The sequence below is a fragment of the Oncorhynchus keta genome, chromosome 14 (genome assembly GCF_023373465.1).
Source record: "Oncorhynchus keta strain PuntledgeMale-10-30-2019 chromosome 14, Oket_V2, whole genome shotgun sequence".
In the NCBI taxonomy this organism is placed as follows: Eukaryota; Metazoa; Chordata; class Actinopteri; order Salmoniformes; family Salmonidae; genus Oncorhynchus; species Oncorhynchus keta.
In genome coordinates, this window is record NC_068434.1 from 59362081 (window position 1) to 59389491 (window position 27411).

General features: G+C 45.3%; 1 protein-coding gene across 1 annotated transcript in view; it reads left to right on the top strand.

Moving 5' to 3' along the window:
- The window catches only part of LOC118394132 (coiled-coil domain-containing protein 102A-like), a 75737-nt gene that overhangs the window by 19353 nt on the left and 28973 nt on the right, over window positions 1-27411 (top strand). Inside the window, exons 2-6 of the mRNA XM_052462044.1 lie at window positions 11168-11912; window positions 13720-13937; window positions 16388-16496; window positions 17636-17752; window positions 18503-18712. Coding sequence (XP_052318004.1) covers window positions 11259-11912; window positions 13720-13937; window positions 16388-16496; window positions 17636-17752; window positions 18503-18712 — 1308 coding nt within the window. The 5' untranslated portion in view covers window positions 11168-11258. The remainder of the gene's footprint in view (window positions 1-11167; window positions 11913-13719; window positions 13938-16387; window positions 16497-17635; window positions 17753-18502; window positions 18713-27411) is intronic.

Sequence of the window (27411 nt, forward strand, 5' to 3'; positions counted from 1 at the left end):
TTTGGGAGTGAGTACATGAACATAATGTATTTATGTGTCAATACATGTGTGAGAGAGTGAGTGTAAGCCACAGGTGGTTTGGTCTCTGGTTAGTATATTTGTGTGTGTGTGTGTGTGTGTGTGTGTGTGTGTGTGTGTGTGTGTGTGTGTGTGTGTGCGTGCGTGCGTGCGTGCGTGCGTGCGTGCGTGTGTGTGTTAGAAATACGTCTCTGATACTTGTATGTCCCCTAGGGCCCCTGAAGGTCATGGTTCTTTATTTGATGGCTGATTCGTGTTGAAACATCCCCTCTCTGTGCCGTGTCCCTCTTGTGCTCTGACGCCAGCTAACAGGATTAAAACGGCCAGCTTCTTCAGTCAGCCTCACACCTCTGTCAGCTTCTATTCTATCAGTTTCCCCCGCAGTCACCAGCCCCCTCCACACACACACACAGTCTTGTATAACTAACCTTGTGGGGACACACAAATCAGTCCCATTCAAAATCTTATTTTCCATAACTAACCCTAACCTTAACTGTAACCTCAATCTCAACACCTATCCTCAACCCTAAAACTAACCCTAGCTCCTAACCCTAATTCTAACGTTAACCCTAACCCCCCCTAGATATAGCAGTTGACCTTGTGGGGACTAATAAAATGTCACACTTTAGTGTTGATCTTTACGTCCTCAGTGAAAGCAAGCTTTAATTTGAGATGAACCCAGCAGACTCCCCTCTATCTGCTGGTCAGCTATGCCCTGACCCTCTTATTGTCCCCTCTCATCCTGCTGGGTGGAAACCCTATTAAGAGCACAGTCACAGCCAGGGCAGGTTGTTCGGATCATTGGTATGTAGAAGATGGAGGCTGCTATACCAGCTGTGTGATACTCCAATCCCAATTCCTGTCCCTCCCTCTCCATTATCCAGGCCCCCAACAGGAAACAAGCCCTAAAATCCATGGATTGTTGTTTTACTGTCTAGAATTTTGTGATTTTCTTTGCTTGCCAATGCAGTTAGGCACTACAGACTGAGAGATTTTAATGAGCTATGACACAGTGTGCAGTATTTGGACAAACTTCACTGAAAAAAACATTGATCAGATTTCATATGTTCGGCCATCTTGTTTAAGTCTCTAGTACTTACGTTTTGCAAAACACTTCCCTCTGCTGTTGCTATCTGAAGTAGAGGTCGACCGATTAATCTGAATGGCCGATTAATTAGGGCCGATTTCAAGTTTTCATAACAATCGGAAATCGGTATTTTTGGACGCCGATTTTGCAGATTTTTTTCTTTTTTTCTTTTTTTTCTTCACACCTTTATTTAACTAGGCAAGTCAATTAAGAACACATTCTTATTTTCAATGACGGCCTTGGAATGGTGGGTTAACTGCCTTGTTCAGGGGCAGAACGACAGTAGTTTTAAGTACACATAGTTGATGATATTACTAGTTTATCTAGCGTGTCCTGTGTTGCATATAATCGATGCAGTGGGCATTCGTGAAAAAGGACTGTCGTTGCTCCAACATGTACCTAACCATAAACATCAATGCCTTTCTTAAAATCAATACGCGGAAGTATATATTTTTAAACCTGCATATTTAGCTAAAAGAAATCCAGGTTAGCAGGCAATATTAACCAGGTGAAATTGTGTCACTTCTCTTGCGTTCATTGCACGCAGAGTCAGGGTATATGCAACAGTTTGGGCTGCCTGGCTTATTGTGAACTAATTTGCCAGAATTTTACATAATTATGACATAACATTGAAGGTTGTGCAATGTAACAGGAATATTTAGACTTATGGATGCCAGATAAAATATGGAACGGTTCCGTATTTCACCGAAATAATAAATGTTTTGTTTTTGAGATGATAGTTACCATATTATTGACCTAAGGCTCGTATTTCTGTGTGTTAGTATGTTATAATTAAGTCTATGTTTGATAGAGCAGTCTGACTGAGCGGTGGTAGGCACCAGCAGGCTCGTAAGCATTCATTCAAACAGCACTTTTGTGTGTTTTGCCAGCAGCTCTGCTGTTTATGAATTCAAGCCTATCAACTCCCGAGATGAGGCTAGTGTAACCAATGTGAAATGGCTAGTTAGTTAGTGGTGTGCGCGATAATAGCGCTTCAAATGTCACTCGCTCTGAGACTTGGAGTAGTTGTTCCCCTTGCTCTGCATGGGTAACGCTGCTTCGAGGGTGGCTGTTGTCGATGTGTTCCTGGTTCCAGCCCAGGTAGCAGCGAGGAGAGGGATGGAAGCTATACTGTTACACTGGCAATACTAAGGTGCCTATAAGAACATCCAATAGTCAAAGGTTAATGAAATACAAATGGTATAAAGAGAAATAGTCCTATAATTCCTATAATAACTACAACCTAAAACTTCTTAACTGGGAATATTGAAGACTCACGTTAAAAGGAACCACCAGCTTTCATATGTTCTCATGTTCTGAGCAAGGAACTTAAACGTTAACTTTCTTACATGGCACATATTGCACTTTTACTTTCTTCTCCAACACTTTGTTTTTGCATTATTTAAACCAAATTGAACATGTTTCATTATTTATTTGAGGCTAAATTTATTTTATTGATGTATTATATTAAGTTAAAATAAGTGTTCATTCAGTATTGTTGTAATTGTCATTATGACAAATACATTTTAAAAATCGTCCGACTAATCAGTATCGGCTTTTTTTTTTTTTTGTCCTCCAATAATTGGTATCGGCATCGGCGTTGAAAAATCATAATCGGTCGACCTCTAGTCTGAAGATTTAATATCACGAGACCAAGGTGACCAAATCATGACCCATTTTCCTGATGGTGTTGTATTTAACGTTAGCGAGCCCCAAATCACAGTACAAGGATTTTCTCCATTGAATAACATGAGCTTGATTAAAATTAACCAGAAGTTCTGTCATCACCCCCTACATATATAGTCAGTGAGACTATTGTTCGGTACTTTTTAGGTCACTTGATGTAGTGAAGTGAACTGTTTCCTCTTATGCTGATTTACTGTAAGTGTTTGCCCCAGAGTCTTGTCCCACCTACAGTAGCACCAATAACACAACATCTCAAAGCACTTAGAGAAAGTGATAGCGTCACTGTCTGTGTTTACCACCTCAGATCTGCTCCTGTGGCTTTCTGCACTTTTAAGTAAAGAGATGCAGAGACAAGCACTCAGGTTAATAGCTACATGTTTGTTTTCAGATCAAAACGAATGGCGCAGTGACAAAAGAAAATGCTTTCCGCTTCACCAAGATGGAAGAAAGATAGAAACACTGTGGTTGTAGACCCTAGGCTACATGTCCTGTTTGACTTCCTTCTTAACTTTGGCAGTTTCAGATCTAAAACCGCAAGGTGCTGGAGTGTAGCCAACTGGGATATGCGCTTTCAGACATTGCACAATACAGTCTGTAACAACTAAAGCGGTTGTGCTTTTTATATAAGGGGGGTTCCGTGACAGCATGTTTCCCACCTGGGTAGAATTCTCTGCCTGCATCCTCTAAATGTCCCTGGCAGTTCTGACAATCTCGTCCTCAATTTCCGTCACTGTCTCCCCTCTACTTCTGATGGCAGAACAGCGCTTTCTCACGTCAACGCCGGGCTGTGTGTAGTGACAGCACTTTGTCCTTGTATTCCCTAACCATTTTACCCCACATAGATACATGTCTAGATGGAATAGAATTTGCATATACAGTAAATGTCATGGTTGTCTTACAGTATACATCGAATCCAACTTTATTTCAAGCGAATTTAAAATTGCAACACACTTTATAGTAAAACACATCTATTCACATTTGTTTCTGTTGCTTTGAGTGTTGGTGCGTCTCTGTGTTAGGTTCCAGTGAAGGCTACTCTACTCTCTCTTTCTGTGTTTCATTTCTCAGTATCCTGCAGCTATCGGCTGGATTCCACACATCCCACATGAGCGTGGATCCTCCAGCTGGAACCAGTTCCCAAAGGAAGTTCCCCAGAGTAATCGGCTTGTTTATAAGAGGCATTTCATTTTGGGATCGCTGACCCCTGATACCACTGTCTTGGAGCAGATTGTATTGAAATGCAAAAACTCAGCTCCAGCTTTTACTTTGTTCTTTTCTTTTCTGGTTTACAGTCTCTGTCCATCTCTTCTCTCCATCTGGAGTCTTTTTGAAACTAGCTCCCTCTTGCACAATGTTTTTCACTCCCCCGTTGTAGAGCCAACGTTGATTTGCCCCACTTTTTGTCTCTTGAAGTTCATTGACTAGACTTTTGTTTGTGTTTATTGTATCTGTCTGCAGTAGTCACTCAGTATTAGGATCACTTCCCGGTCCAATTCCTTGTTCACCTCTTTGACGTTTCCCTACAAGATCAGTGAAGGTGAACAAATACCCCCTGGAGCCATAAGAGGGAGACAACAGATAGTCCATTCAAACCAATGAGATAATGAATAGAATATCAGCTGACCTTCTAGGTCATGGATGGGTTCGAAGATCAACTTGAACTTTTGATTGGCATGTTGACAAGTGTTAGTCTGTCAGTCGGCTTTGATATTGTTGAGATGGGTCTTTGAGCATTATGTAGCGAGACGCAACAGCCTAGCCAATTATCTCAGCACCCATACACACTCTGCGATATTCCAGAAAGAGACACAAACACTCTTCACCCCTGACCTCTGAAATGGGGTGACAGGAAGAGCCTGTATCTGTTGTTTTTTTCAGCTGCTCTCCATTTGAATGTATGCATGTTTCCTTTGTGTAACCACATTTAAGTGCAATGTCTGTCGCCTCATTCTCAAACATAGATAAACCATGCTGTCACTGCCTCTGGGAATCGGAAATTCATGATCTGAGTTTCGGTTACTGCTCTTACAAGAAACCAGCTATAACTGTCTCATCTAGCCACCTCTCTCTTTCTCTAACGCTCTCTTTCTTTCTTAGGGCTCTCGAGTGGCACAGTGCTCTAAAGCCCTACATCTCAGTGCTAGGGGCATCACTACAGACCCTGGTTCAATTCCAGGCTGTATCACTGGCTGTGATTTGGCGTTCCATAGGGTGGCACACAATTGGCCCAGCATCGTTAGGGTTTGGCTGTGTAGGCTGTCATTGTAAACAGTAATTTATTTGTCTGTCTGTCATGTCTACCCTCACTATCAGCAAATGCAAATGTATTCTTGATGTGGTTGACAATAGTCATGACCCTGCAAAAATGTCTCTACAGATATAGTACTGTAGCTGTGGTGTTGTCAACTGCGCTCCATTTAAATGTATGCATGTTTGCTTTGTGAAACCACATTTAGGTGCAATGTCTTGTCTGTCTGTTTGAAAGAAATGTATTTTAGCATACTGTTCAACCTCCTTTTACACTCAAAGTAGACAGTTGCTAAGTAGAACATTCCTACGCAGGAGTTCTAAATCATTTTCTTTGCAATCCTGATACTGAGGAGCAACTTAGTGCTTGATTGATTCATTGAAGCCATACGGTACTGCCCCCTCCATGTAGGCCTAGGTCTAAACTAGAGGTCGACCGATTAATCGGAATGGCCGATTATTTAGGGACGATTTCAAGTTTTCATAACAATCGGAAATGGCTATTTTTGGGCACCGATTTGCCGATTTTTAACATTTTAATTATTATTATTTAAAAATATTTTTTATATATCTTTATTTAACTAGGCAAGTCAGTTAAGAACACATTCTTATTTTCAATAACGGCCTAGTAACGGTGGGTTAACCGCCTCATTCAGGGGCAGAACGACAGATATTCACCTTGTCAGCTCGGGGGATCCAATCTTGCAACCTTACAGTTAACTAGTCCAACGCAATAACGACCTGCCTCTCTCTCGTTGCACTCCACAAGGAGACTGTAGTTAACTAGTGATTATGATTGACTGTTTTTTATAAGATAAATTTAATGCTAGCTAGCAACTTACCTTGGCTTACTGCATTTGCGTAACAGGCAGACTCCTTGTGGAGTGCAACGAGAGAGAGGCAGGTCGTTATTGCGTTGGACTAATTAACTGTAAGGTTGCAAGACAGGTTCCACCGAGCTGACAAGGTGAAAATCTGTCGTTCTGCCCCTGAACACGGCCGTTAACCCACCGTTTCTAGGCTGTCAATGAAAATAAGAGTGTTGTCTTAACTGACTTGCCAAGTTAAATAAAGATTAAATAAAGGTGTAAAAAAAAAAGATATATATTTTTTTGTCAAATCGGCGCCCGAAAATACCGATTTCCGATTATTATGAAAACTTAAAATTGGCCCTAATTAATCAGCCATTCCGATTAATCGGTCGACCTCTAATACTTATATATATTCACTTTTTCTCTCCATAAAAGCATTCCCTTTCCATGCGGGGGGACAACAGAGATGGTTTGCGGTGTGTGTGTTTCTGTGTATGTTGCTCATTGGCTGACATCCTTTTTGGAACCTTGACAGGTGATCTCCCCCTGACAGTTGCTCGTTGTCACATATCCCTGGCGGAGATATCGTACAAAGGCGACAGGGCCCAAACCATCTCCCTCTCTGTCTCCGTCTGCCTTATAGAGAGTACGAGACAAGACTCTCAGAGGATAGTGTTCAGTATCAGTGATAGGAAGTGGTGAGGTTTATCTCCTTACTCTACTGGGCTGACCCCAACCACCGTCTCTGAGCTGTAGCGTGAGCCCTGGTGGGGAGTGACAGAGTCAGTTAGTGAGAGAGGTGGGTGCCTACTAGGGGGGTTAGGCAGGGAGTTCATATGGAGGGGACATTCAAATGGCATGGCATAGTGAGATGTTAATGAATATGAAATGGAGAATATGTATCACAAGGATAATGCAGGCAGTGAAGGTGTTACATAGATACATAATACATCTCTGACGGCACTGCTCCCAGTCTTTCATATCATCTCCTTTGTGTTTGAGATTCCTCAAGATATCCACTTGTACAGAGACCAGGCAGAGATGGTATTTTCGACAAGATCTTTGAGAGAAAGCATGGTGTACGAGCTTTCCTCATAAATGTGTTACTCACAGGAACTGGTGAGTTTGCTGCTCAGTGTTTGGGACTAATGTGTTGGCCTATAACTGCAGAATCATTGCTATGTTAATTCCGCTATTTGCATCTTTGTACGTTTGGCGTGCCACACACTAGTAGCCTACGGTGGGTGTATTTTTATATTTAGTCTCTCTCATCAGCATATAAACAGCTTCCCTTAAGCCAGAGCAAATAATTATGGCTCAGCCATGCAATTGATCCGTTAAATGAGTCTCCCTCACACACGCTGTGTTATGGGTCTGGTGTGATTAAGTTGCAGTGAACATGTCAGATACAGGCCCTGAGGGTGATCAGCCAAGGGATTTTGTACTGGACTTCAAGCACATCTCGTGTTTTACACCCCAGAGAGTTTGTTTGGGGCGTTGATTTGAGAATTCATATCCTTTTACACCAAAGTCCTCCCAGACTCTTCAGTCGCCTCATTCTCAAACATATATAAACCATGCTGTCGGTGCCTCTGGGAATCGGAGATTAATGATCTGAGATTCGGTTTCTGCCCTCACAAGAAACCAGCTCAAACGGTCTCACCCCTCTCTCTTTCTCTCTCTCTCTCACACAGCGCTAGAGCATCACTACAGACCCTGGTTCGATTCCAGGCTTTATCACAACTGGCTGTGATGGGGAGTCCCATAGGGTGGCGCACAATTGGCCAGCATCATTAGGGTTTGGCTGTGTAGGCCGTCGTTGTAAATAGGAATTTGTTCTTAAATGACCTGCCTAGTTAAATAAAAAATGTAATACATTCACTATCCTGTCTTCTTTTTCTGTCTGTCACATCTACCCTCACTGTCAGCAAATGCAAATGTATTCTTGATGTGGTTGACAACGGTTTCCTGTAATTCTAAACATTTTGCCACGGCATGCCATTCAAATGCTATCTGGGTGGCCCCCCACCTTCTGGGGACTGTTGGGTTGTGTGGTATGCTAGTGATGGCCTATCTGTAGAGTATTTGTCTTTCTGCATACTTTCCTGGTAACCGATTCATCAGTGTCTTTGGACTGCAAGTTGCCACGGTGTTAAGCCGAAGTCTGAATCTGGACATGCTTGAAGTCAATGGCTTTACTGGGTTGCCATGGTGCTAGTTGAAGCTTTTTTTTCTCATCATTGGCTGTTTACAAATGACCATTTTCTTCAAGATGTACTGGCTCTAGGTAATCTCCGACATGTGGCCGTTCATCTGTAACCTCCTGTAACTGGCACCAGAACAGTATGAAGAGGATGGCCTATTGTATCTCGCCTACTCAGACTGGTCCCAGAACATATTTCTGAACTCCACAGGGACATTGGACATTATGTAACTTTTTTATCGACCAGACTGTTTTGCTGTGGCAATTGATGATCATAGTATAGGAGTAGACTAGAGCGTTGAATTCATTTCATCAGCTGGTGATTGTCAAACAAATAACTGTCGGTCTCACTGTAATTGACCGTTAATTAACATGAACACATTTAGCATCTCCTGGCTTCTACACAAAAGTTGAATACATCCATGTAATATAGCCTACAACTTCACAAAAAGTCCATTGTTTACCGTAATTTCCAGACTATAAGCCGCTACTTTATTCCCACTCTTTGAACCCCGCGGTTTATACAATGACTCGGCTAATTTATGAATTTTTCCCGCTTTCGTAAGATTCATGCCGCCAAAAAACTGAGCACCGTCACATAATGTGACGTAAATCGAGCGCGCTCAAACTTCCCAGTAATTTTGTCACCCTCATCATGGCAAAGACACGGAGAAATGTATATGATGCAGCTTTCACGTTGAAGGCGATTGATCTGGCTGTTGGAAAAGGAAATAGAGCTGCTGCACGGGAGCTTGGCCTTAATGAGTCGATGATAAGACGTTGGAAACAGCAGCGTGAGGAACTGACTCAGTGCAGAAAGACAACAAAAGCTTTCAGAGGGAAGAAAAGCAGATGGCCCAAAGTATTTGCAGCCACTCCACATCAGTGTAAATCGTGCATTTAAGGTGGCGCTCCTTGTTCAGTGGGAGGTTTGGATGACAAGTGGGGAGAAATCCTTCACTAAAACGGGCCGCATGCGAAGAGCAACTTATGGTCAAGTCTGCCAGTGGGTCCTGACAGCGTGGAGCATTGTCAAAAAATCCACTATCATCAACGGGTTTCGAAAGGCTGGACTGCTGCGTGTTGAAGGGGCAGCATGAGCTCAGTGGGATATTTGCCTCCGGATGAAAGTGACGAGAGCGACAAAGAAAACGATCCAACATCGGATGAAGCAATTCTGAGGCTATTCAACTCCGACACCGAAGGAGATGACTTCAGTGGTTTCAGTGCACAGGAGGAGGAAGATAGTGACCAATGACTTTCTTGGTAGGCCACTGTTTAATTTTTGTTACAAGCTGTGTTTCGTTTAAAGGCTGTGTAAAGTTAATTTGTTTCAATGTACCGGTAGGCACCTGTGGCTTATAGACATGTGCGGCTTATTTATGTACAAAACACATATTTTTGTATAATTCAGTGGGTGCGGTTTATATTCAGGTGCGCTTAATAGTCCAGCAATTACGGTATTTTAGACAGGTCTAAAGAAGCATGAAATGAAGGAATATTTCATATTTCAGAAGAGCAGAATAGCACACTCTGAGTTGTCTTTATGTTAGGTCCTGATGTGGCTATGCCTAATGGCTGTGGGCTACACTAGTTCATTTAGCAGACAAGATTTGCTTATAATTCCGTGGCGTTATTTTATATTATTTTCTACTATTCAAAATACTATTTTGCGAAGGCTGTACACACTTCAATAGTCTCTCATTCACAATTTGACAAGCACTTCATAATTCCTCGAATTTCACGACAGCAATCCCCTTTGTGGCCGTAATGCACCCTAAAAAAATCCATGCCTTTTGCGGTCCGCGGGGCTGCATTGTGCCCTTCTCCGTGTGTGCTGCGCAATCCGAAGCATCTCTCCCTCACACTGCTCTCTCTCACATGATCGGGTCTTTCTCATAGGCTACAAGTTAAGACAGACACGTCGGGGACGCAACTGCGCGCGTCCCAATCCAATTCCGAGGTGCATATTGAAGATGGTTTTTTTTTCGTCAGCCAACAAGATGAGTAGGCTTAACGAACCGCAAAAGCACTAGCCTATGTCAATCTACTATCCCCCACAGTACAAAAGTAGACCAATTCTATTCTGTGCGATAAATAAATATTCCAAACATAGTCTGGGACAGTTGTGGGATGCGATAGATCCCAAATGAATATAAAAACCTTTTTATGAAATGTGGCTGACTCAACAGATCAGAACGTTTAGCTTAAAATGTTGATAAACTAGGCTATTTCTTCACATTATAAGCGCAGCAATGCTCACATGGTAGTAGGCGAATGTTCCATTAGCGGAAAAAATACCATAATCAAAAGTGGCCCGCAAATGCAATTATGCATGTAATGCTTTTTAATATAAAGGTGCATTATGGTGAAAATGATCTTCCTCTGCTTATGTGTGCCAGTTAGGCTCTACACCCCTTGTAAAGCGGATTCATGTGTTTCATTTTAAGAAGTTATTTGCCCACTTTAGTTGTGATACAAAGCTCATTAAAACATATAGGCCTATGGGCTAGGCTGCATGAGGTGTGCGACTATGATTCGAACAAGTAATTTTAAAAAAGCCATTGTCTTACGCGGGGAAGAAATACTTGTCATCTATCCACTTAAATAGCGAATGGAGGACGCTTTTCCCCATGGTTTATTTTCATGCCAGCCAGGTTGGCTATACTCCTGTTGTAAATATAAGCAATATTAGGAGAGTTGTGAAATAAATATAGTAGGCCTAGCCTATAGAAAGCTGATCCTCCTTTTTTTAGTAGAGACCATCACTCTGTTTTCTCCCGCATTTGCATAGCCTATAGAAATGTTGCGCAACATGAGCTCATGGGCTCTCATGAAGTGTTTGATTAGATGTTCGATTCGATTTGCATTGATGTCAGAGTGATTAGAGGGACAATAGAGTGCTGAGTACCAGGCAGTTAGCAAGTTTGGCAGGCTACTAATGACCAGCAGCAGCATCAGAGCTTGGAGAAGCCTAATTATAGTGACTAAACAGTCATGTGGAATTTGACTGTCTTCATGACTCGTGACCGTCGGTGTGGCGGTAATAGTCACCGCAACAGCCCTAGTACTGTCCAACTAACCAGTGTCTCTGTTTTGTGTTTGAATCTGCAGGTAGCCAACTGAGTAAAGGCAACCATGCACTCCTGAGTGCACAGCATCGCTTGTGTTTCCTGCTTCTTCCTGGATCATCATCGGCTCAGTGATGAACCACACCCCTAGCCCCCACATGGCCGAGGCCGCTAAGTCCGGGGCGGGCCTGCTCTGTGGCCTGGGCCTGGGGCCGGACAGGGTCCGCTCTCCTGATAGCCTGACCCACACGCCCAGCCCCACGGGGGGCACCCCCAGCTCCAGCCCTCCTCTGCTGCTCTCCCCTGGCCTGGGCGAGTCTGGGGACTGGGAGAGCCGTGAGGAGCTGCGTCTGAGGGAGCTGGAGGAGGCCAGGGCGCGAGCTGCCCAAATGGAGAAGACCATGCGCTGGTGGTCGGACTGCACAGCCAACTGGAGGGAGAAGTGGAGCAAGGTGCGCTCCGAGAGGAACCGGGCACGGGACGAGGTGCGGCAGCTCCGACAGAGGCTGGACACCCTGACCAAGGAGCTGACAGGCGCAAGGCGGGAGCGGCAGGAACTGGCCTCTGAGAACGAGACACTCAGACAGGAAGCACTGCGTCTCCGTGCTGACCAGGCCTCACCCTCCCATGCCCCCTCAGCACCACCTTCCTCCTCCTCCACCCCATCCTCCTCCTCCTCCTCACAGCCCCTTGTGGACAGTAAGCAGGACAGGGTGGGCGAGGGGCACGGGTCACCAGAACAGGAACCAGTGAGAGATGTGGACACAGATAAACCTGACAGACAGAAGGTGAGAGAATGGTCACACACTCTAGACCCAAACAATGTCAGTAAGAGACACACTCCAGTACTCTATAACCCAGAACAGTCAGAGAATAGGTTGCACAGGGGAAGGTTGGTCTGAGGTCTTGGTAGAAGATAGAGCATCAGTCACTTATTTAGGCCAGTGTTTCATCTTGTTAATGAAGAGCCAGCCAGCAGATATGTCTCAGAGCTTAACCTCCAGCATTGTGCTTCAGTGGGAGCTCTGCTGAAGTGTAGCTGTTGTTCTTAAAATAGAATCCCCCCCCTGCACAACCCTATCTTCTACCCAGGGGGCACAGATTGGGTACTGCAGCCTTGGAACCCAATTCCCTCTCTATGAGCCTCGTATTTTCAGACATTTTGAAGGGAAGGGATAATTCCCTGTTAGACACAGGGAATGAAACAAGCTTCCTGTCACAGAAAAGCCTGTCATCTTGCACGATTGTACGGCGTTGTAGCTGTTGGTGTCCTCAGATGTACCGTTGTCAATTAGACACACAGTCAAAATAGAATAAAAAAAACCTCCCTGAGCTGGCTCATCAGGTGTATTCAACTCTTTTAAAACTCGTCGTTGAGAGCTGAACAAGATGAGGTTTCTGTTTTTAGGGAAAACGTGAATCGTGGCAAGGGGTGTTCAGCTGTATGCATCTCAAGCAGCAGTGAATACAGATCAGTGTCATTAGCAATCTGACTTGACCTTCAGCCAACTCACACATGGGGGGCTTGCTGTTTCCATGGAAACACTCGACAGACACACTTTCACACCCGTACAGAGCAGGAGGTTCACTTCAGGCATGAAAGGCAATGGCGATAACCGTGCTCATTTTCCCAGTCTGGAGCCAAAGGGAACACAGAAAATAAGTGAATAATGAGAAGACATACAACGCAACCTGGAGGAGAATGTCCAGTCAGATTCTTCCTCAGTGGCTCACCATGGGCCAACATACACACTGAGTTCTCCCTAGGCAAGCAGCTGGCCATTTGTAATAACTCACCGTTGGATAAACAGCAGCATGAAGCTGAGCTGGGCATTGTGGGGATGCTCACATACAATCCCATTTCCTGCCCCTTCATTGTTCTCTCCCTCAGTCTTACACAGACACGCTGATTGCTTCCACATGTGGCGGGCTGAGTGAGAGGAGCGGCGCTACATACATTAACCTCTAGGTCCCCCTGCTGGCCACCACTGGTAACAGCCTGTGTTTTTCCCTCCCGTCTGATGGTTGTGCTCTTGTGCTCAGCTCTCCCAGTAACAGGAAGTTGGCAAAGGGTCCGGAGCCCTGTCTCCCAGAGACATGAAGAGACAGAAAGAAAAAGGCAGTGTTTGATTACTCAGAGAAACGCCCCGGGAATTACATTTTTACAGACAGGAAATTTGGATAGGGGATAATATGATAGCTGCTGTACCGGTGCTGTTGAGCTAGGAAAAAACCTGGCTCCCTGGTGGGGTTTAGTTAAGAAAAGTAAATATTTGAGTCGAGAAGTCCGCTTCGCTCTCCAGCCTTCTCGCTTGGAGTGGAGCTGTGATGGCTGACGTCGGGGTTTCAGAGTGGGGTGACTCCCCTGCATGGTTCATCTAATCAAATAAAATGTTATCTGTCACATGCTTCGTAAACAACAGGTGTCGACTAACAGTGAATGAAGTTGCATAGATCCCTCTTCCTCTTTCCTCTCTCCTTTCTGGTCATTCTCCCGGATTCTCCCGTTTACTTACGCCATCGGTCCCTCCCTCCCTCCCTTCCACTTTCTCTTTTACCTGTCATTCTGTTCTTTCTATCCCTCCCTTCCCCTAGGAGCTGGAGCTGTTGGAGTCCGTGCTGAGGTCCAAGGCGGAAGGTCCAGACTCGTGGGACGCCCGTAGTGCCAGCAGCCTGCGTTCTGCCCTGAGTCGTCAGGACCGCAGCCGGCTGCTCTGGGATGACATCGCTGCCATGGAGGAGGACCCCGGAAAGATCAACGCCCTCCAGCTCCGCCTCGACGAATCACAGAAGGTCCTGCTCAAGGAACGCGAGTAAGGAGAGGGGATCAAGGGAGTTGGAAGGAAGACCATGTTTAGAGAGGTTGAGGAATGTTCAAGTATGTGAAGGTGCTTTCCTCAGACATACAGTGGGGCAAAAAATGATTTAGTCAGCCACCAATTGTGCAAGTTCTCCCACTTAAAAAGATGAGAGAGGCCTGTAATTTTCATCATAGGTACACTTCAACTATGACAGACAAAATGAGAAAAAAATCCAGAAAATCACATTGTAGGATTTTTTATGAATTTATTTGCAAATTATGGTGGAAAATAAGTATTTGGTCACCTACAAACAAGCAAGATTTCTGGCTCTCACAGACCTGTAACGTCTTCTTTAAGAGGCTCCTCTGTCCTCCACTCGTTACCTGTATTAATGGCACCTGTTTGAACTTGTTATCAGTATAAAAGACACCTGTCCACAACCTCAAACAGTCACACTCCAAACTCCACTATGGCCAAGACCAAAGAGCTGTCAAAGGACACCAGAAACAAAATTGTAGACCTGCACCAGGCTGGAAGACTGAATCTGTAATAGGTAAGCAGCTTGGTTTGAAGAAATCAACTGTGGGAGCAATTATTAGGAAATGGAAGACATACAAGACCACTGATAATCTCCCTCGATCTGGGGCTCCACGCAAGATCTCACCCAGTGGGGTCAAAATGATCGCAAGAACGGTGAGCAAAAATCCCAGAACCACACGGGGGGACCTAGTGAATGACCTGCAGAGAGCTGGGACCAAAGTAACAAAGCCTATCATCAGTAACACACTACGCCGCCAGGGACTCAAATCCTGCAGTGCCAGACGTGTCCCCCTGCTTAAACCAGTACATGTCCAGGCCCGTCTGAAGTTTGCTAGAGAGCATTTGAATGATCCAGAAGAAGATTGGGAGAATGTCATATGGTCAGATGAAACCAAAATATAACTTTTTGGTAAAAACTCGACTCGTCCTGTTTGGAGGACAAAGAATGCTGAGTTGCATCCAAAGAACACCATACCTACTGTGAAGCATGTGGGTGGAAACATCATGCTTTGGGGCTGTTTTTCTGCAAAGGGACCAGGACGACTGATCCGTGTAAAGGAAAGAATGAATGGGGCCATGTATCGTGAGATTTTGAGTGAAAACCTCCTTCCATCAGCAAGGGCATTGAAGATGAAACGTAGCTGGGTCTTTCAGCATGACAATGATCCCAAACACACCGCCCGGGCAACGAAGGAGTGGCTTCGTAAGAAGCATTTCAAGGTCATGGAGTGGCCTAGCCAGTCTCCAGATCTCAACCCCATAGAAAATCTTTGGAGGGAGTTGAAAGTCTGTGTTGCCCAGCAACAGCCCCAAAACATCACTGCTCTAGAGGAGATCTGCATGGAGGAATGGGCCAAAATACCAGCAACAGTGTGTGAAAACCTTGTGAAGACTTACAGAAAACGTTTGACCTGTCATTGCCAACAAAGGGTATATAACAAAGTATTGAGAAACTTTTGACCAAATACTTATTTTCCACCATACTTTGCAAATAAATTAATTTAAAATATTACAATGTGATTTTCTGGATTTTTTTTCTCATTTTGTCTGTCATAGTCGAAGTGTACCTATGATGAAAATTACAGGCCTCTCTCATCTTTTTAAGTGGGAGAACTTGCACAATTGGTGGCTGACTAAATACTTTTTTTGCCCCACTCTATTATAGCTCGTATTGAATTTAGAGCCATGCGAGACACCTTTCACAATGCATCCGTCCATCATATTTCATGATCAAATTTGCGTTAATGTTGAGTGCATGGAAAGTGTAGACTCGTAACTGCTCTGTCTCTTCTCTGTTCCACCCTGGCTGAGATGCCAGTCTCATAATTTACAAGCAGAGCCTCCTGTTTTTTTGGCCTGAGCTCGGCTCTGGCACCGCTGCAGCTTCCCGCTCTCGCCAACACTACCATCAGCCCCATGATCTTTTCCATTAGAATCATAACTGTTTTCTGAGCTCACTGGAGGCTGCTCATTTCCCCGCTGGTGATTGGTCAGCATCTTCAGGTCCACCAATCTGTCAGAGCCCGTCTGTCTGTAAGACTGGTTTCTGTAGGGCTATTCTGCAACATTCTGGACCAGTCATTCTGTCAGTGCCATAGGCACCCTGCTGACCTCATGAGAAGACATTTATATTCGCCCAGAATGTTGAAGTCAGCTGTCACTTTTAGCCAACCACGACATCTATCCAACTCGGTGTGTGGATGGCATCATGGTTACATAGGATTTTGGGGACACCGGTTCTATCAAGTCTCTTCCTTCAAAAAACATATTGAATAGGCACAGCTATTTTCCTGTTTTAAATATTCAGAACTAATAGTGTGTATGTTTTCGATGGTTCTCTGAAGGTTTGGGATCTATCTCTGTTGAATAGTCATCACCTATGTTGCTAGAGCAGTATTTAACCAACTCTCTTCTCTCCCCAGGGATAAGCATGCACTCAGCAAGAGCATAGAAAAGCTGGAAACAGAGCTGAACCAATGGAAACTCAAATATGAGGAGCAGAACAAGACCAAGCAGGAGGCCATGAAACAGGTGAGATTGAGGGTCACTTCTACCTTCCGATCCCTCCAACACCCGTCCAGGGGACGTATACATCAAACGGGGTAAAGGCATCAAACGTCAGCCCTTTGATCCTGGTGGCCTTAGAAGTGTTGACATCATATTGGCCATACCCCTCCATACCTACGTCAATACAGCCTGGCAGACTGGCACACATCCACCTCACACAGACACACCTGCTGAGACAGCAGCTTCAAAGAGCCAGAGCCGCCGGCTCAGGGTGTGTTTACAGGAGACTGCCACTAGGAGGCACTCTGTGCTCAGAGCAGACAAGCTCTCTGTGCGTGCGTGTGTGTGTGTGTGTGTGTGTGTGTGTGTGTGTGTGTGTGTGTGTGTGTGTGTGTGTGTGTGTGTGTGTGTGTGTGTGTGTGTGTGTGTGTGTGTGTGTGTGTGTCTGTCGATGTTATTGGAAAACCATGAATGGACTGGCAGGGTAGTCAGTGATGACTGAATAATCTCTCCGGATATCATCAAGGGAGAAGAGGTGGTAGAGGAGATGAGGAGAGGAGAGAGGAGAGAAGAGATAAGAGGGATGAGAACAGTGAGAGCGGGAATGAATATTTGATGAGAAGGAGAGCGCAGAGAAGGAGAGGTGAAGGTTGAGCTGTGGCAGGTGCGCATTATGTGCGTGGCCCACGGTGGGATCTCCGAGGTTAAAGGGAGAAACCACTGTAGCCTCCATAGCTGAGTGAGAACGTCATGTTGTATGGGAGCGTATCAACCTTGAAGGCATCTCAGTTTATAGGAGGAGAGTGAAATAATACTATGACCATGGATGCCAATATTTTTACCAAGGAGCTTAACACCTGTAGATGTTCCTGCTGTCTGGCTGTATCCATCTCTCTCTCTTCTCTCCTCTCTCTCTCTCTCTCTCTCTCTCTCTCTCTCTCTCTCTCTCTCTCTCTCTCTCTCTCTCTCTCTCTCTCTCTCCCCTCTCTCTCCTCTCTCTCTCTCTCTCTCTCTCTCTCTCCTCTCCTCTCTCTCTCTCTCTCTCTCTCTCTCTCTCTCTCTCTCTCTCTCTCTCTCTCTCTCTCTCTCTCTCTCTCTCTCTCTCTCTCTCTCTCTCACTCACTCTCTCCCTCTCTCTCTCTCTCTCTCTCTCTCTCTCTCAGCTCAACATGTTGAAGGAGGTACACCAGGATGAGTTGGGTCGTATGTCTGAGGACCTGGAGGATGAGCTGGGAGCACGCACTAGTATGGACAAGAAACTGGCCGAGCTACGAGCAGAGGTGAGGCTTAAGCACACAGCCAGTTGGCTTTTAAGCATCTATAATGGGTTGTAATGGATCTCAAATCCCTTTACACTTAATGGGGGTAATTCAGCCCATTCAACATCAATTGAACTCAAGTTGACACTTGTCTCTAACTGTGACCCACTAGTTGACATGGTGGAAGTGGGAGCTGGCTGGGTGGTCAGTGTGTCCCTCACGTACTAAGTTGTCATTTTTGGAGAGTATATTTCACGCCTGTGGCTTATGGTGGAGTGGAACGTGTCCTCTCCTTTGAAGTGTTCTTTTAGAGCGCCTTCCTCCCATCGCCTGTCCCCCCTCAGAGGAGCGGCCCCCGGGGGCCCGACACCAGTCCACTGTCAGCCCCACGTGCCTCACGCCTCTCCTCTCTTTTCTCTCCCTCTCCTGTATTCTTCCTCATTGCCCCAGCAGCAACTTCCTCCCGGCTTAACGCCGCTCAAATATCAGCCGTGAGAATACACCCTGAGCATGTTTAATGGCTCTGCTCTGGTGGCTGGCAGGCCCGGGCTGAAGGAAAGGAGAGTATGATAAAAATGCTAATGGAGAGCCCCTTCACTTGTCGAGCGTTTACAAAGGGTTTTACTGTCACGACCTGGACACTGGTGCTCTGACTGACTGACTGCATATTCCCCTCTGGTACAGCGATTGGTTGATTCAACGTTCCCTCTGACCTCGTTCCTCTCCCTCTGATTTGACATGGCTTTCCCTCCTCCTCCCACTCCTCCTCAGATGGAGCGGCTGCAGGTGGAGAACGCTGCCGAGTGGGGCCGGCGGGAGCGCCTGGAGACCGAGAAGCTGGCGCTTGAGAGGGACAACAAGAAGCTGCGGGCGCAGACGGAGGACCTGGAGGAACAGCTGGCCCGTAAACGGAGGCAGGCGGCCAGTGCCCTGGACACTGACCTCAAGACCATCCAGACTGAGCTGTTTGAGAGGAACAAGGTGAGCGCAGAGAGCAGGAACCCCCCTCCGTGCACCTCTGACTCCCCCCTCCGTGCACCTTTGACTCCCCCCTCCGTGCACCTCTGACTCCCCCCTTCGTGCACCTCTGACTAAGGCACATATGGGAGGTTCACTAGTGTGGTCTACTCAGGAGTGGTTTCATACACCCCCCCGGCTTTTACCCAAGTACCTACAATTTCATGTAGCTGACTAAACTCCACTTCAAGGTGAATGGAGTTTCTGATGAACTCCACCAAGGGAGTGCCACAAGAGACCAGGCTTTGTGGAATTCAGCTACATCGATTCGCCCAATGTCAATAATTCCAAAAATGTAAATGATGAAACGCTAACCTTGTACCTATGTTTGCCCTCGAGTTGTGTGCTTTTTCTTTGTTTGCTGAAATCCATACTTTCAATAAAGGTGAATCAAATACAACCACAGGCTGTTTCCTTGTTGAGATTCAATTGGCACATGTGCAATTGCACTGAGTTGCCATCTTACAGCAACAGCAATGAGCAAACAGTCGGCGGTTGTATTTGATTAACGTTTCTTGAAAACCAAACGACGGAACAGCACCCCAAAGAAAAGCAAAGCTTAAAAGGTGTGTTTTAAGATCTCTTTAAAATATGTCCACAGTGTTGTCCCCCCTCAGGGTCTCTGGCAGGCTATTCCAGAGGCTCGGGGCATAATAGCTAAATGCTGCCTCTAGGTCCTAGGCTCATGAAACAATATCATATAGATTTTTTATTTAACTAGGCAAGTCAGTTAAGAACAAATTCTTATTTTCAATGACAGCCTAGGAACAGTGGGAAAACTGCCTTGTTCAGAGGCAGAACAACAAGAGTTTTACCTTGTCAGCTCAGGGATTCGATCTCGCAACCTCTCGGTTACTAGTCCAACACTCAAACCACTATGCTACCCTGCCGACCCCGATATTTGACACCAGGTATCAATTTGTAAATAAATAAAAAAATATAGAAAAATGTGTCAGAACAGCCTCAATTCGTCAGGGCATGGACTACAAGGTGTCGAAGGCATTCCGTAGAGATGCTGGCCAATGTTGACTCCAATACGTCCCACGGTTGTGTCAAGTTGCCTGGATGTCCTTTGGGTGGTGGACCATTCTTGATACACACAGCAAACTGATGAATGTGGAAAACCCAGCACCGTTGAAGTTCTTGACACACTCAAACCGGTGCACCTGCCACCTACTACCATACCCCGGGTCAAAGGCATTGAAATACTTTGTCTTACCCATTCACCCTCTGAATGGCACGCATACACAATCCATGTCTCGGTTGTCTCAAGGCTTCAAAATCCTAGTTTAACCTCTCCTCCCCTTCATCTACACTGGTTGAAGTGGATTTAACAGGGGACTTCGATAAGCGATCATAGCTTGCACCTGGATATACACATGGTCAGTCTATGTCATGGAAAGAGCAGGTGTTCCTACTGTTTAGTACACTCGGGGAGCAACATGTTCAGAACGTCAAATCGCCTCAGCGTCATGATAATATCATAAGGTCTGTGGCAAATCTCCGCCCTACCTGTGACTAGGACATTTACATGCGAGTCATCTAGCAAACACTCTTATCCCAAATGAAATACAGGAAGTAACGGCACATCAACAGCTTTTTGTTGTTGTGTGTATTGCGTCGGCTCAGGGATTCCAACCAGAGACGGTTCGCTAGCTGGCACAACACACTTAACCTCTAGGCTGTAGGATTAACAGACGCCATGCCTTCCACCCCGAGGGATACTTATCTGCAAATAGTCTCACATGAACTGGGAGACAGAGGGAGGAGTGGAAAGGAAAGTGAATGTGGAGCACATAGACCGGCAGATGGAGATGGGGGGGGGGACCTTGAAATCTTCAATTCAAATCTGTCCCCGCCATGCACAGTGCTACACTGCCACAGGACCCAATTATCCCGTGCTGTCCATAAATTCTGCCCATGTCACAGAGATTAAGGACCCTTATCCGTCAAGAGCAGGTGGCCTGTTCCGACTGGGTAGTGTCCTTGTGCACTAGATGACATGAATGCATCATGTTGGATTGGGCTCAGTGCACTGCATGGCATGTAGCCATCCCACCAGTGCTTTTACGCATTACACACTGTACGGCTGTGAATCATCTCTAGTCGTTAGGTCTCTGCCTGGTTGTTGGACACGTAGGAAATATGCCTCTCATCGGGCACGTACGAAGCATGTGTTCATCAGACAGGGTCTCTAGCTGGCTGCTGTGGAATGAGAGCGCCGCACTCTGTGGCAACTGATCACGGGCGACAGCTCGGGTCACCACTGAGAGAGAATAGAGGAGACGAGAGGATATGCTGCTCTCCCTCCATCTGTCCCTCCCTCCCGCCATTCTTCCCTCTCGATCTATCTCTGTCTGGGTGTAATCTCTGGGTCCAGCTGTGCCCTGTTTGAGGAATCTATGGCGGAATAAAAACATTCGGTGTTGGCTCGTTATGAGCATCGTCCGTCTCTCTCCAGGATCCCCAGATTTATAGACTGGGCCTAAAGCACCCTGCATCACTTGTTCACCTCTCTCTCTCTCTCTCTCTCTCTCTCTCTCTCTCTCTCTCTCTCTCTCTCTCTCTCTCTCTCTCTCTCTTTCTCTCTCTCTCTCTCTCTCTCTCTCTCTCTCTCTCTCTCTCTCTCTCTCTCTCTCTCTCTCTCTCTCTCTCCCACATTCTCACTCAACACTCACTCTCCTTTAGCAACTTATTTACTCGCTCTTCCGCCCACTTGCTCACTCGCTCGCTCACTCACTCACTCACTCACTCACTCACTCACTCACTCACTCACTCACTCACTCACTCACTCACTCGTTCTCTCACCCACCCACTCACTCGTTCATTCTCTCTCTCTCATCCAGTCATTCTCACACACTCTGTCAGCCATGGTGGGGTGGCGAGAGGGAGGAGGAGCAAAAAGATGGATGGATGAAGGTTGGTAGCGAAAGAAAGAGGACAACAGGGAGAGTAGAAGACCTGAAAAGAAGAGGCCAAGCACCAAGTATATCAAACCCAGATAAGGAATAGGATGTGTGTGTGTCTCCAGTATACAAATAGGCCAGGCCTGGAGACACCGAGACTGTGTGGCTGATAGATGTCCTTCCCTGTGTGTTGTTGAGGCAGGGTATCGATCGAGACAGGGGGAGAGAAACACGCAGAGCGATTAAGACACTGTGGCGACACCGACAAAGAACAAAGTGTGATTGATACCAAAATCATACCCATCCCCAGTCCAGGCTTTCTGAACAACTCACGGCCAGCTAGGAGATTGATGTCCTCTGTCGCGGTGCAATTCAAATGGCCTGAGGAGAGAGAGGGGGAATGGGACTGTGTTTGTCTGTGTTCCTGTGTGTTGTCATCCATCTGGGTGTGTAGGCTACTGTGTGTTTGTTCCCCCTGTGTGTGTGTGTGTGTGTGTGTGTGTGTGTGTGTGTGTGTGTGTGTGTGTGTGTGTGTGTGTGTGTGTGTGTGTGTGTGTGTGTGTGTGTGTGTGTGTGTGTGTGTGTGTGTGTGTGTGTGTGTGTGTGTGTGTGTGTAATGGTTCCATTGGTCACATTGAAGACAAGTTAAACTGCAGCCTATTGATGAAGGAAGTAAAGTGCAGAGAGAGAGAGGTAAAGAGAGGTTTGATACATGTATTTAATCAGAGCTGAGAGCCACAGTGCCGGTCACATCCTGTAGAGCAGGCCAGTGGTTTATCAGTGTGCTGTCTAAGCTGTCTGACACACACTACCACTGTGTTCCCTACAGTCTATCTCTACTCTTCCTCCTCCCAGATGCCTCGTACAAGGCCAAGCCCTGTCTCCCTATGTGAGATAGCGTTTTGTCTGTCTGTCTGTCTGTCTGTCTGTCTGTCTGTCTGTCTGTCTGTCTGTCTGTCTGTCTGTCTGTCTGTCTGTCTGTCTGTCTGTCTGTCTGTCTGTCTGTCTGTGTGAATGCAGTTTGGTGTCGTGTGTGTGTGTGTGTGTGTGTGTGTGTGTGTGTGTGTGTGTGTGTGTGTGTGTGTGTGTGTGTGTGTGTGTGTGTGTGTGTGTGTGTGTGTGTGTGTGTGTGTGTGTGTGTGAGCCTATCAGCAGTACTAACTCTACAGCATCCTTTAAACTGGAATTGTCCCGGTACTGTAGGTTGTCTTTGTTGAAGAAGTGGTTGTGGACTGTTTGTTGGTTGTTGTTGACTTTGATCCATGTTGTTTTCTAGGAGGTGAGTCCCTTCTTCGTAGTGCCAGTCTGTAACAATGGGCCGTCCCTCTAGCCAACTGTGGCCCAGCCAAGAAGCACACACCCTTTACCGTCGCCAGCATCCCCACTGAGATCTGGCTTACCCTACCGTCTCACCATCTGCGTGTGTGTGTGCGTGTGCTCTCATGCATATGTGTCTGTCTGTGCGCGTGCCTGCGCGTGTGTCTGCGTTGCAGGTAGTTAATCATGAAGCCTCTGTAGATGATTATAGACTGCTACATATGCTGAAGGTGACAAGGAGAACTGCTCGGCTATATATTAGAATATTATACACCAGGCTTCATCTTTGATGCTCGATGAATAAGATGAATCCCCCCATGGGCAGAGACAAGCCCCTGCCCTCACTGACACACACACGCGCGCGCGCACACACACACACACACACACACACACACACACACACACACACACACACACACACACACACACACACACACACACACACACACACACACACACACACACACACACACACACATACAGTTTAACCCCGATCTCTGTCTCTCACACACAAGGACTTACACTTACTCACACGTTTCTCTCATTTCTCTGCCAACACTGCGTTCCTCCACATTATGAAGCCCTAGTAAACGATGTGACACATGTTCAGATGCCAGTACAGAAATTATATTTAATATAGAGCACAGCGGGATTCTGTTGCAGCTTCATACACAGATCCAGACATCTGTGTAAACAAATCTTAGGTTAAAGATGAATGTGGAAGCACAGTTCCTAGTACTGTGTGAAGGAGACAGAACAGGCAGAGAGAGAGAGAGAGAGAGAGAGAGAGAGAGAGAGAGAGAGAGAGAGAGAGAGAGAGAGAGAGAGAGAGAGAGAGATCAACCAGAGGGAGGAGCTATAGGAGGATGGGCTCATTGTAATGGCTGGAATGGAATCATATGAAATGGTACCAAACACATGGAAACAACGTGTGAGCCCGTCCTCCCATAGTTCCTTCCACCAGCCTCCCCTGAGGTCAACCCTGTACAAGCTACAGAATTCAAACATCAGCTGTTTGAAACATCAAAGAAAGACAGAGTAAGGAGCTCAAGCTAACGCACTCACTCTGTTCTTTCTCTCCCCCATCTCTCTCTTGCTCTCTCCCTCTTGCGCTCTCTTGCTCTCCATCTCTCTGTCCCCCCCTCTCCTCTCTAAATAAAGAGAGCTTTGTTTAATGACAAGCCTCCCAGTCTCTCACCAAGAACCGGAACCTTGGCCGTGAGGAGCCTCTCACCTCTTTGAGTGGGTTTGTGTCAGACCCAGCCAGATAACAGAAATCCTTGTGTAACAGTGAATAGAACATCATGTTTGGTGAGAAAAAGGCGTTGGAGTTTTTTTTTCTGAAGCGTACAGGATTTTCTCTCTCTCTCTTTTTCTCTCTCTTTCTCTCTCTCTTTTTCTCTCTCTCTCTCTCTCTCTCTCTATCTCTCGCTCTCAATTCAATTCAAAGGGCTTTATTGGCAGGGGAAACATATGTTTACATTGACAAAACAGCTGAAATAGATAATAAACAAAAGTTAAATAAACAATTAAAAATGAACAGTAAATATTAGGAATAGAGACATTTCAAAGGTCAGATTATGGCTACAGTATATACAGTCTCTCTCACTCTCTCTCTCTCTCTCTCTCTCTCTCTCTCTCTCTCTCTCTCTCTCTCTCTCTCTCTCTCTCTCTCTCTCTCTCTCTCTCTCTCTCTCTCTCTCTCTCTCTCTCTCTCTCTCTCACTCTCTCACTCTCTCTCTCTCTCTCTCTCTCTCTCTCTCTCTCTCTCTCTCTCTCTCTCTCTCAATTCAATTCAATTCAAGGGGCTTTATTGGCATGGGAAACATGTGTTAACATTGCCAAAGCAAGTGAGGTAGACAACATACAAAGTGAATATATAAAGTGAAAAACAACAAAAATTAACAGTAAACATTACACATACAGAAGTTTAAAAACAGTAAAGACATTACAAATGTCATATTATATATATATATATATATACAATGTACAAATAGTTAAAGGACACAAGATAAAATGAATAAGCATAAATATGGGTTGTATTTACAATGGTGTTTGTTCTTCACTGGTTGCCCTTTTCTCGTGGCAACAGGTCACAAATCTTGCTGCTGTGATGGCACACTGTGGAATTTCACCCAAAAGATATGGGAGTTTTCAAAATTGGATTTGTTTTCGAATTCTTTGTGGATCTGTGTAATCTGGGGAAATATGTCTCTCTAATATGGTCATACATTGGGCAGGAGGTTAGGAAGTGCAGCTCAGTTTCCACCTCATTTTGTGGGCAGTGAGCACATAGCCTGTCTTCTCTTGAGAGCCATGTCTGCCTACGGCGGCCTTTCTCAATAGCAAGGCTATGCTCACTGAGTCTGTACATAGTCAAAGCTTTCCTTAATTTTGGGTCAGTCACAGTGGTCAGGTATTCTGCCGCTGGTATTCTTCTACTCTCTGTGTAGGGCCAAATAGCATTCTAGTTTGCTCTGTTTTTTGTTAATTCTTTCCAATGTGTTAAGTAATTATCTTTTTGTTTTCTCATGATTTGGTTGGGTCTAATTGTGCTGTTGTCCTGGGGCTCTGTAGGGTGTGTTTGTGTTTGTGAACAGAGCCCCAGGACCAGCTTGCTTAGGGGACTCTTCTCCAGGTTCATCTCTCTGTAGGTGATGGCTTTGTTATGGAAGGTTTGTGAATCGCTTCCTTTTAGGTGGTTGTAGAATTTAACGGCTCTTTTCTGGATTTTGATAATTAGTGGGTATCGGCCTAATTCTGCTCTGCATGCATTATTTGGTGTTTTACGTTGTACACGGAGGATATTTTTGCAGAATTCTGCGTGCAGAGTCTCAATTTGGTGTTTGTCCCATTTTGTGAAGTCTTGGTTGGTGAGCGGACCCCAGACCTCACAACCATAAAGGGCAATGGGCTCTATGACTGATTCAAGTATTTTTAGCCAAATCCTAATTGGTATGTTGAAATTTATGTTTCTTTTGATGGCATAGAATGCCCTTCTTGCCTTGTCTCTCAGATCGTTCACAGCTTTGTGGAAGTTACCTGTGGCGCTGATGTTTAGGCCAAGGTATGTATAGTTTTTTGTGTGCTCTAGGGCAACAGTGTCTAGATGGAATTTGTATTTGTGGTCCTGATGACTGGACCTTTTTTGGAACACCATTATTTTGGTCTTACTGAGATTTACTGTCAGGGCCCAGGTCTGACAGAATCTGTGCATAAGATCTAGGTGCTGCTGTAGGCCCTCCTTGGTTGGTGACAGAAGCACCAGATCATCAGCAAACAGCAGACATTTGACTTCGGATTCTAGCAGGGGGAGGCCGGGTGCTGCAGACTTTTCTAGTGCCCGCGCCAATTCGTTGATATATATGTTGAAGAGGGTGGGGCTTAAGCTGCATCCCTGTCTAACCCCACGACCCTGTGTGAAGAAATGTGTGTGTTTTTGCCAATTTTAACCGCACACTTGTTGTTTGTGTACATGGATTTTATAATGTCGTATGTTTTACCCCCAACACCACTTTCCATCAGTTTGTATAGCAGACCCTCATGCCAGATTGAGTCGAAGGCTTTTTTGAAATCAACAAAGCATGAGAAGACTTTGCTTTGTTTTGGTTTGTTTGGTTGTCAATTTGTTTTGGTTTGTTTGGTTGTCAATTAGGGTGTGCAGGGTGAATACATGATGGTCTGTTGTAAACGGTAATTTGGTAAAAAGCCAATTTGACATTTGCTCAGTACATTGTTTTCATTGAGGAAATGTACGAGTCTGCTGTTAATAATAATGCAGAGGATTTTCCCAAGGTTACTGTTGACACATATTCCACGGTAGTTATTGGGGTCAAATTTGTCTCCACTTTTGTGGATTGGGGTGATCAGTCCTTGGTTCCAAATATTGGGGAAGATGCCAGAGCTAAGTATGATGTTAAAGAGTTTTAGTATAGCCAATTGGAATTTGTTGTCTGTATATTTGATCATTTCATTGAGGATACCATCGACACCACAGGCCTTTTTGGGTTGAAGGGTTTTTATTTTGTCCTGTAACTCATTCAATGTAATTGGAGAATCCAGTGGGTTCTGGTAGTCTTTAATAGTTGATTCTAAGATCTGTATTTGATTATGTATATGTTTTTGCTCTTTGTTCTTTGTTATAGAACCAAAAGATTGGAGAAGTGGTTTACCCATACATCTCCATTTTGGATAGATAATTCTTTGTGTTGTTGTTTGTTTAGTGTTTTCCAATTTTCCCAGAAGTGGTTAGAGTCTATGGATTCTTCAATTGCATTGAGCTGATTTCTGACATGCTGTTCCTTCTTTTCCGTAGTGTATTTCTGTATTGTTTTAGTGATTCACCATAGTGAAGGCGTAGACTCAGGTTTTCCGGGTCTCTATGTTTTTGGTTGGACAGGTTTCTCAATTTCTTTCTTAGATTTTTGCATTCTTCATCAA